Here is an 11,248-nt window from a genome sequence, read left to right as displayed (position 1 = left end):
GAGAAACTGGAGTGTGTCCAAAGGAGGGCCACTAAAATGGTGGAGGGTCTGGAAACCATGAAGTCCTATGAGGAACGACTAAGGGAGCTGGGGATGTTTAACCTGGAGAAGGGAAGGTTAACAGGTGATATGATAGCCCTGTTTAAATACTTGAAGGGATGTCATATTGAGGAGGGAGCAAGCTTGTTTTCTGCTGCTCCAGAGAATAGGATCCAGAACAATGGGGAATTGTGACATTTTATGATTTATTGTATTAGGTATTTTATTATCTTTTATTGTAACCTGCCTTTATCCACAGGGAGATGCAGGCTAAAAATAAATATTATTATAATATTATTATTTTTATTAGAGTACTTATACCCCGCCCTTCAGCCCTAAAGGCTCTCAGAGCGGCTTACAATTATTATTTTTAATTAGACTGTTCCTTTCCCTCAGGCTTACAGTCTAAAAAGACACGACACAAAAGGAGAAGGTAATGGTGGTGGAGAAGTGGATCATGTCCAGCAGTTCTTCTCTCCCTCTGAGGCTTGGACTGAGGCCGATGGACCGGCGAGAGGGCTCTTAGTTATTATTAAGCTATAGGAAAAGAGATTCCACCTCAACATTAGGAGGAATTTCCTGACAGTAAGGACTGTTTGGCAGTGGAACAAACTCCCTCGGAGTGTAGTGGAGTCTCCTTCTTTGGAGGTCTTTAAACAGAGGCTGGATGGCCATCTGTCAGGGATGCTTTGATTGTGAGTTCCTGCATGGCAGAATAGGGTTGAACTGAATGGCCCTTGGGGTCTCTTCCAACTTTATGATTTTATGATATCCTAATCCTTAGGTGAGGTTGTGGAGCATATGGGAGCAATGCAATATGTATCGCTGGCAACTGCCTTGAATGGTTCTCACACTATTGTTATGGGACAGCATTATTGGCCTGCTCTTGTCCCCTTTCTCCAGCAGATCCCTACGTGAAGGTGAACGTCTACTACGGCAGAAAGCGGATTGCCAAAAAGAAGACTCATGTGAAGAAGTGCACTTTGAACCCCATCTTCAACGAGTCCTTCATTTACGACATCCCTGCAGAGCTTCTCCCTGACATCAGTATTGAGTTCCTGGTCATCGACTTTGACCGAACCACAAAAAACGAAGTGGTGGGGCGTCTGATCCTGGGGTCGCACAGCGTCACAGCAGGGGGCATGGAACACTGGCGGGAAGTGTGTGAGAGCCCACGGAAGCAAATCGCCAAGTGGCACAGCTTGAGCGAATATTAGCAGGGTAAGCTGAGGGCACGGTGTGCTTGGCATGTGCCCTCCGGCAAACAGACTCTTAAACCCCCCTCCCTTTCCTCTTCTGTTTTAGTTGTAGAACTAAAAGTTTCTGTAAGAAGCAGCTGATCGGTTTTCTCTAGTGACGTTAACTTTTGCAGGGCACATACACTACAGTTCTAAAAAACAAAACAAAATATCCCACAAGGGGAAAAAAAGCATTAATTTTAATAATACCACAAAATGCATATATTATGGAAACAGTGTAACTGCACTAATGCATGCCAAGTACTGACATTTTTAAAAAACAAAAACAAAAAAAATGTAGTATAACTTACCAATGTCGAGGTACCGTTTTTTCATATGATTTATCTGTCACTATGAAAATTGTGTTTTGTGCTGAACTGTCTGTGTTGGTATTCACACCACAATTGGCGTATTCAGCTTCTCTTCCAACTACCCCCCCCCCTTTTCTTTACACGAAACAAACTCTGGTATTGGATTGCTGATTGATTCCTTGTTTGTCCTCACCACTCTTTATCTCTTTTTTATCATTTTCGTGACTTAAGTGAACTAATTCCCTTGATGTATAGGCAATAGTTATCTGCATCTGCACTGGGTTAAAGAGATATCTGGGGAAAGGCATTCACTGAAAAAGAGGAATTGATGAAAACTATGGCTGGAAACAATTACCTGTGAGTTGGGGAGGAGTAATCCATTCATCCTACTCATCCCCTATCTACTGATCCTGAAGTAGGAAAGGTTCTGTACTCCAACCACAAGGAGGCAGTCTGTTTAAAGCAATTGATAAAGAAAAAGAAAGGGAGACTTAATGTAGGTTTGAACCAGGAGATCCCTTTCTTTTCTGAAGCCAGTTGCTCTCATGTTTGTGTGGTGAATGAAGCCAGGTCTGTTAGTTTTGGCTCTTCGGAGGCTGCAGAAATGCACTTTATATGGTGCCGCAGCAAGTCTGGTTGTAGCCACATTGCATAGTTCAAACAACCTGATACTGGCGAACTACCATGGCTCCATCCTGTGCAGTCCTGGGATTTGTAGTTGCAAGAGATACCTTCTCTAGTTTGGGAATGTCCCAGCACTCTCAAGAATGCTATCCCACTCTCTCACTGCGAAGTCCCAGGACAGATGTATGGCAGTTAAAATGGTTTGTTGTTGCGTGCCTTCAAGTTGTTTTGGACTTATGGCATCCCTAACTCTGTATCATGGGGTTTACTTGGCAAGATATGTTCAGAGGAGGTTTGGGCCTGAACAGACAGGCCAAAATGAAGCTGCTTCGGGTCACTTTGCCTGTTATAGGACTTAGGACTGGAGTGTGGCTTTGACGCAGCTTCTGGCCTCTTAGGATGCATGCATCAGCATACCTCCAAAGTGACCCAAAGCAGCTTTATTTTGGGCTGTTTGTTTGGGCCCTTGGCCATTGCCTTCCCTTGAGGCTGAGAGCATGTGACTTGCCCACGTTAACTGCTATACTTGTGCAGTGTGGATAACACCATAGTCTGCCTATATGGTAGAGCTGACCCAGACCGGATGGAGTGTGCACTTATCGCATTTGTCAGAGCAGCAGACGAAATAATTTCCAAAGGATCCCACTACCCTATTGTTTCCCCTTCTCTTTTCATATGGAGCCTGGGATGTACACCACTCAAGCTGGTTTGAATCACAGCTAAGCCATCATGTCTGTACACAAATCCCTACTAGAGATATGTGTCCCTTACACCATCCAAATAAGAGTATGCCAGCTCCATATACTCAGTGTACAACATACTTTGTACCTGGAATGTCCCACTTGGGCAACTTTAACTGCTAACAGACTATAAAAGCTTCAAAATGACTCTGAAGTCACTTACCAGGCCGCACCACTAGACTGTTTGATGAAGAACTCTATGTGATCTTGAAGCCTGCTAGCAGATTATACAAGCTTCAAGGTAACATAAAAACCACCATTACATAGAAAGACTACAGTGTCAATTAAGAGACCCAGAAGTTTGCACTTTGTGCATGAACAGAAAACAGGTTAGGAGGGAGAAACTCATTGCCCTTGCCTTTTTAGCATCTCATTTCTTAAAGACCTCTTCAGGCAGCAGCTGTCAGCAGAGTGACATAGTTCGGAGCAACGGGGAAAGGAGTGCAGAGATTAAATGCTGATCCTGCAGCCACATGGTTGTGAGTTCGTTCCCAGGACTCCAAGGTTCTCAGCCTTCCATCCTTTCATAGGTCGGTCAAATGAGTACCCAGCTTGTTGGCGGCAATTGGGTTACAGATGGTAAACCACTTAGAAAGTGCTGAGTTCACTGATAAGTGGTATAGAAATCTAAATGCTATTGCTGTTGCATGCAGGAAAACTTAAAAGGTTTTTCAGCATTCACTAACCATGTGTCTGGCCCTCATCCTGTGCTCTGTATAATGTAAATAACACCAAAAAAGAAACACGAAAGGATTTCCATGGTAGGAAGGTGCTTAGCCCAGGGCCCGGCTGCCTTCTTAGCTACTGCTCAAGTGGCTTCCTCAGGTAGCCAACATTGGTGAAAGGCAGAGCATAAGTAAGCAGTGGCACAGAGCTGTTGCATGTGGTCTGCACTCCAAATAAACCAGGCAGCAGTCCAGAGCAGATGCCCATAACTTCCAAATACAGTAAGACTCCCACACCCACAGATGCGGTTTCACTTATCCATGTCAGAGAAATACGTCATCTCTAGGCATTTCTAGTCTCTCCAGTGTGATTCTATGGTCAGCTTCCATTCCAGGTGTACCATAGAATCATGCCCAGAGGGAACTGTTCTCTCTAGGCATTACTAGGTCCTCCAGTGTGAGTCTATGGTGTGCTTGGGACAGAAGTTGTTCATTGGAAATAGTAGGGTTCCCTGTTATCCATGGTTTCAGGTATCTACTGGGAGTATCCCCCATAACCCCACGGATAGAGGGGTTGTATTGTAGTCAGTTATTGGGAGGGGGGGTGGAAAGTAAGAGAGAGTCCCATCTTGTCTGACACAGGCAGCAAAAAGCCTTGGGCCAGGCTGACTCTTTATGGGATGATTAGGGCGCAGGTTGTGTCAAAATGTTCTGTGAAGATACACTTAAAACCAAACCAAAACACACACACACACACACACACACACACTCCAGTGCAAAGTAATCCTTACTCTCTCTCTTCTTCCACACATACCAGAAAACTATGAAGTTGTCAAGGAAATCTGCTCAGGGTAAAAGTAGGTTTGAGCTTTTCGCTAGAGTTGGGAACGATGGCCTTCCAGCTTCCAGTTCCCATCCACCTTAATTGCCAGGGATGGTGGGAGTTGTAGTGTAGCAACATCTAGAGGTCCACGGGTTCCCTGCCCTTGACGTACTGGGCGTCTATAAACAGCTCCTTTGGAATAATGGGTAAATATAGAGGGTGAAATAACTTTGAAAAAACCACATACATATGATTCTGTGTATGTGTGTGTAAAATGATCATTCATGACAGCTGCCTCACAGTGAAATCTCCCAGAAGAGGGTCATTTTTGGATTGGTTTTTTCTTCTTCTTCTTTCTCTCCCCCATCCCTCATTTTTCCTTTTACCTGGCGTCTATTGTAAAATTTTAAGAACAAAATAACTTGGACAAGTTACAACTCTGTGTCAAAACAAAAACAAAAAAGTAAGAAAAAAATTAACTGGAACCGTGTACAACTGCATAATACTGTAATGCTAACCTAACAAATATGTAATGCTATCTGTAATGTCAAAATTGTTTTAATGCACACTGAGCGTTCAAATAAAGATGGAGTCACTTTAAATTTCATTACCAGTTTCAGTATTTATTTTCATTTGGCACATAGTTTCATTCAGCCAGGTATCACCCATCCTACAGCTGTGCATTTCATTTCTCCCTGTTGAAATTCATTTTGTTAGCTGTAGCCCAGCTTTCTAGTCTATTCAGGTCAGTTTGAATTTTGATCCTGTCCTCTGGAGTATTAGCTACTCCTCCTAATTTGGTGTCATCTGCAAAATTGATAAGTATTCCCCCAATTCTGTCCTCCAGGTCATTGATAAAGATGTTGAATAGCACTGGGCCCAGGACAGGGCCTGTGGGACCCCACTGGTCACTTCTCTCCAGGATGAAAAGGAGCCATTGTTGAGCACCCTTTGGCTTCGGCCCGTCATGTATATTGTGCATTTTGGTTGACCCAAAACAGTTATCACTGTTTGGTGGATTTTGGATGTTATTGGATTTGCTATATGGCCAACATGGCTACCCCTGGATGTTAGCTAATTTTCCCAGAACTGGAAACATGCAAAGAATTTGGAAGTTCACTTTTCGTTGAAACGTTATTACGCTATAGTTGTCAGGGTTGTCCTTCCAGGCTCGTTCTGCCACGTTAAAGTTAGCCTTGCTTAAGCTACTGTATATATTCATGTGTAAGTCTAGAAATTTTAGGTCAAAGATTTGACCCAAAAAATCTGAATTGACTTATCCACGGTCAATTTAATTACTGTATCTTAACACTTATTTAAAAGAAGGTGAAAAGCAAGAGTTTAATCTGTCCTGGAAGCACTGACCCCCCTCTACTTTCTCATCCATCCAGCCTTAAGGGTAAGCACAAAGAGTAATGTCTGCGGGAGTTCTGTAAGTTCTTTGACAATGTTTTACTTTGCTTCACCCTTTAGATCCTTTGCTACAATATATGCTCCTACGTTTTACCCTCAACTTGTCCAAGGGTCATTGCAAAATCCCTAATTTTGGCCATAAAACTTGCCTTTGACTTACACATGAAGTTGACTTATAGTTGAGTATATACAGGCATGTTGTAGCCATGTTAAAAGAGACCTGCTGTGTTGGCAGCTGTGAACAGCTACCGGGAGCTGTTCAGGACCAGGAGATCCAAGACCTGGAAAAGGAATGCAGGCGGTTGGGAAGGATAGTGCTTGCAGGGTGTTTTAATAGTGAAACTTATGCTGTCCATTAGTGTCCATAATTGCAAAGGATTTATTACTGTGCCAATATTCAGTAAAACGTTTCTGGCTCATCCATGGAGTGTGTTCACTGAGCATTACAACAACACTTTAAAAAAAGCTTCGATTAGGGGGTGAAAGTTATTGAATATCTAAACAACTCTGGTGGTCTCCTTTGTATCTCATTGTCACAGTGGAAGTTCTGGAACAATATCCTTTTGGAATGACCACCACCTGGATCCTTACTATCGCTGAAGCAAATGAAACTTCATCCTCTAAGTCCAGACTATAATGGCAGGCCTTTTCTCTGATTAGTCCACTTTTATCATGTCATTGTGTATCTTTGACATATTCCACTGTGCTGCTCATTTTTTTTTCTAATAAAGTTTATTAAAATTAAAATATTTAATTTTCAGTAGACTTTATCAAGATCTATTTGTTGACATTTAAACATATGTCCTTTGTAACCCACTTGATGCACAACTTTACGGGATATACTCCACATCTTCTATGCCACATTTCCCCAGATACCAACACATTTCTCACAATCTTAAGTATAATTTTCAAAAAGGAACAGAGCTTTTAAAAAATAAAAACAGTTGTGTGAATAACAATTAACAACTTTTGCATCCAAATGTTCCAACACAGAACTCATGAGCTGTGTCCAAAGAAAAGCGCTCATTATTCCACTGTGATCATACTATGACAGGAGGAGCTCACAATTAGCACAATACAATACTGACTTGTGTTAATGCAGGAGTGTAAGGCACAAACACCTGCCTCTTCTCCAAAAGGCAAGTTTCTAGCTTCATTTGTTTGTTTTTCCTTTTACTTTATCTGAGAGCTACAAATTTTGAATCAATTAGAAGCACCTCTTAGAAGCATCTCGGGAGTTGGAAAGTTAAAGCAAATCAACAGTTGAAATTGTGCACCACCTTCTAATGTTGGTTATGACTGAAATAGCCTCATAAAAATATTCACCACACTCCAACAGTAACTGATTCAACACTAAGTAAAATGTATTGCAGTTTTAATCTGTACTAAATTAGTACCTATGGAGAGAATCCAACATTATTCATGAAGTTAAATTTACCAATATAAATTCACCTTACACTGATACAGTCAAACATTTTCTCAATCAATGGAATGCATGATTTTCTCTCCCCTCTCAACTTTTCAGTAGAATTCTGTAATGAGAATAAGATATATTTAGGAAAGTTGGCAATCCAAGAACAATAAAAAATATTAAGCTAGAAAAATCAACTATATGGCTAACTTTGAACATGTCTTAATTGCCTACGAAGTCATTGAAGACTTAGAACTACTACAATGAGCTGACACATCCAGCAGGCTGCTTTCACACTTACCTCACTTTCTTCTTTGTTCTAATGCACAACTTTGATCTACAGGAATTAGTGCACAATGGCATCATGACTCACAGCGAGGAAGAGAGGTTCCAGACCTGATTCCCACTAGAAGGGGAGTTCAACATCTATGAAACTGCTATACTTTTTGTCCTCACTGTGATACCAGTCCCCACAAGGCCAAGATGGAGCCTCTGCCTACATTCAGATCCTTCCAGAGCATCTTAACTGACAGCAGAAGTAACATCTCAGACAAAACGTAGGCCTGTAACTCTGTCACTTTTCTTCCATATGATTTTTAATATCCTTGCCTGATAAAGAAGCCAGAGAAGCTTTGAAAACTTGCATGATGTATTTTGTGCATTTTGGCAAGCCAATAAAGGCACCACCATTTTGTGGATTTTGTTGCATGACCAAGAAACTGCCCTGAATATGTTTCCAATAGAAGAAAGTTATTCTAGGCAAAAGATGGCTTTATGAAATCCAGAATACACTTGACTTTCAAAGTTAACTCAAGCTGAATTAGTTTACTTTTAACACCAAATCTATATTTAAAAGAAAATCCAAGAAATCCATGAGGGCTGCATCTGCACTACAGAAATTATCCAGACTGATATCACAACTGCCATGGCTCAATGCTATGGAATTCTGTGAATTGTAGCTTTGTAAGAATCATAGAGTTGGAAGAGACCTCAAGGGCCATCCAGTTCAACCCTCTGCCATGCAGGAACTCACCATCAAAGTATTCCCAACAGATGGCCATCCAACCTCTGTTTAAAAACCTCCAAAGGTTTTTAAGTGCACTCCGATGGAATGTGTTTCACGGTCAAACAGCTCTTACTGTCAGGAAGTTCCGCCTAATGTTTAGGTAGAATTTCTTTTCCTGTAATTTGAATCCATTGCTCTGTGTCCCATTATCTGGAGCAGCAGAAAACAAGCTTGCTCTATCCTCAATATGACATCCCTTCAATCATATTACCCCTTAACCTTCTCTTCTCCAAGTTAGGCTGTGGCACCAGCTTTCTCTGTCGGAGTGGTGTGGTGCCACAATAAACGTATATACTTCTTAGTTTTCCTGCAAAGATCTCATAACCTCCTCCCAAAAAGTCACAGTACAACTTCTTTCATTTACCACTGGCACCAATGCGGTTGTGCTCATACAGCATGCCAACTAGGACATCAATGCATGTGCTCTACTAAGGATTGTAAAGTAAGTATCTGTAGCTGCCTTGCCCTGCATCAGACCATGCACCTTTTAAAACTCAACACTCTGTTCTTGAGCAACAATGCCCTTCCAAGATTTCAAGCCCTGCCTATCCAGAGCACTCTGTGAATGAAATGCTAGAAATTACAACTTGGCCATTCCACACACAAAGCATGTTGCTCCTACACTACAAAATCTCCCCTTACCTTGTGAGGGTCAGGAGATCAGTCACCAACCACAATCCATCCATCCTTCATTTACCACCAACTTGTCTCACACTGGCCACGCTTTAACCACTTGACTCCATCACTCTTACACTTCACAGTACCACTCCTACAGCAATCCAACTGCCCCCGAACACGTAACAGCATCCAATAGAAAGGGAATTTCCTAACAGACAATTCCCATATGTAGGCTTCAGTTACAAAACTGGGTCACAGCCCAATATGTGTGGGGAAAACTGTAAACACTACATAGGAGTGGTGAAATTAAAGGTTAAAAAAATAACATTGGTTGTTGATACCAAAAGAATATGGAATGTTTCCAAACAGAATAATGGTGCATATTAATACACCAATAGGAGAAACTGTAGATGCTAGAAACCTTTGTAATAGGCATGTAGTTGCGTAACTGTGTCATCACCCGAGGGTTAAAATTCTGCTTATTTCGCTTAAATTCCACCATCCCTGCCCCCACAAAAATATGGAAAAATACATGAGGATAGATTTGGTCAGCTGTGTCTTCTTTTGCAGCTTCTTCACAACTGAAATCTCAGTTTATAATCCTCTGAAACACCGTTCTATTGAAATAAGAGTCAAATGCTAAAAGAATCCTTAGCACTAGTATGAGCAACAAATATCAGACCAGCTAGTGATACCACCACATGAGGCACAAAGTAAATGTGGGCAGGCAAGTTGGTTTGCTATTCTGTAATGATTTGCAAAACTCATTTATAGGCATCTGGGTCAATTACTTTTTGTTAAGTCTTATCCAGGAAGGGAGGGGGAGAGAGAGATGAAATTTGAAACACACACACTGCAATGCAACAACTCTCAGCACCAGGGTAAAAATATTCTGCAGTGGAATAGCCTTCACAACGTTTTAACACAAGGTAATATTTCAAGGAACACAGTGAGCAGAAGAAACAAGCACACAAGGCTGAAAGACTTCTGCACTGTTTTGGCTCTCTTGTGCACATGGAGTTCAACTGAAGGATGTCACCTATTCAGGTGACAGAATTCTTCTTCTTCCAAAACCGAGATTTCAACCTTTTCCAGACACTTGTTTGGGGCTTCACTTTCTTTCCCAGAGCTATAACAGCTTCCTTCTCCTTCCTTCGGATTTCTCGGACAAGCGTATGGAAGACATCATCGATATAGTAGCGAAAAGCAGCTGAGGTTTCAAAGAACGGGCAGCCAAACTCTTGTGCCAAAGCTGAGCCTTCTTCCTTGGAGACCTTGCCACAAGAAAGCACATATTGGTTAGAGCAATGAGAGAACTGGTCATTTCTTTTACATTAGCATATCTAATTTTAAATCCTTGAAATTCATATAGCCTCAGAACTCTGGGAATATAGTACCTGAACTTCAGTTCCTGTGATCATCTTCAACATCCATCTTTCACCTAATTTTCTGAAACTTATGTGACAATTCCCATCATTGTCATTTTAGGGGACACAATTTTTCTCCAAAACAAGCTGCACATCCCAATGCTTTTATCAAAAAATTGGAGGGTTTGGTATGTAAATATGTATCCCTCCTTTCTCCCATAATGACGTCTTACAGTAAAAGATTACACAAAATACAATTAAAATATTATGTAGCATATTTTTTTTAAAACCCATTAAATAGACATATATTAAAATACTCATAACAGTTTAAAATACATATAATTATACATACACAGCACCATTGTTAAAAGGCCCCTATACCTATGGAGAGGGGAACCACAGAAAGAATTCGCCCAAAGATTTTAAGGTTTAGGCAGGCTCATATAGGGAGATACAGTTTTTCAGATAGTCTGGACCCAGTCAATACAGAACTTTATAACCCTGACTAGCCCTTTGAATTGTGCCTGAACTGCAGGGCTGGAAGTTTTGGTGTAGCTGGAAAACAGTCCCCAAGCCCAAGGCGCTTGCCCACTTCTGTTTTAAGCCTTCACTGTTTTTCTGGTAAATGCAAATAACGTCACAGAAGTGATAACTATACGTATTTGCTTCCTTTTCAAAAGGAGCAAGGCAGCACCCTTCCTTTGCCTATCAGATATACAATATATATACATTTTTTTATTTTTAAAAGGAAAATTATTGAATAAATTTAAAATTCATCACACACAATACTGTACACTTATCAATAATAAAAAACCTACCACATATATTAGACATTGTAATTATAATTATCCTTTAATTTCTTATATTAAAGAAATGACATTAAATTTAATCATGTTCTATGTCAATATTATAGTTATCATAGTTACTAAGCAT

General features: G+C 40.9%; 2 protein-coding genes across 3 annotated transcripts in view; one reads left to right on the top strand and one right to left on the bottom strand.

The window, feature by feature from the left end:
* The window catches only part of SYT11 (synaptotagmin 11), a 26,931-nt gene extending 24,418 nt beyond the window's left edge, over positions 1–2,513 (top strand). Inside the window, exon 4 of the mRNA XM_042440972.1 lies at positions 946–2,513. Coding sequence (XP_042296906.1) covers positions 946–1,256 — 311 coding nt within the window. The 3' untranslated portion in view covers positions 1,257–2,513. The remainder of the gene's footprint in view (positions 1–945) is intronic.
* A 4,574-nt stretch (positions 2,514–7,087) lies between these two features.
* Positions 7,088–11,248, bottom strand: part of RIT1 (Ras like without CAAX 1) — a 16,168-nt gene continuing 12,007 nt past the window's right edge. Inside the window, exons 5-6 of one of the 2 annotated variants that reach the window (XM_042439988.1) lie at positions 9,988–10,222; positions 7,088–7,385 (exon numbers count right to left, since the gene is read on the bottom strand). In XM_042439988.1, the coding sequence (XP_042295922.1) occupies positions 9,992–10,222 (231 nt within the window). In that variant the 3' untranslated portion in view covers positions 7,088–7,385; positions 9,988–9,991. Of the gene's footprint in view, positions 7,386–8,227; positions 10,223–11,248 lie in introns of those variants that run through there. The other variant, XM_042439987.1, reaches the window with a different exon arrangement.

The sequence above is a fragment of the Sceloporus undulatus genome, chromosome 9, assembly GCF_019175285.1.
Source record: "Sceloporus undulatus isolate JIND9_A2432 ecotype Alabama chromosome 9, SceUnd_v1.1, whole genome shotgun sequence".
NCBI classification, from domain to species: domain Eukaryota; kingdom Metazoa; phylum Chordata; class Lepidosauria; order Squamata; family Phrynosomatidae; genus Sceloporus; species Sceloporus undulatus.
The sequence above is the reverse complement of the archived record's forward strand: the minus strand, read 5'-3'. Positions and strand labels throughout refer to the sequence as shown.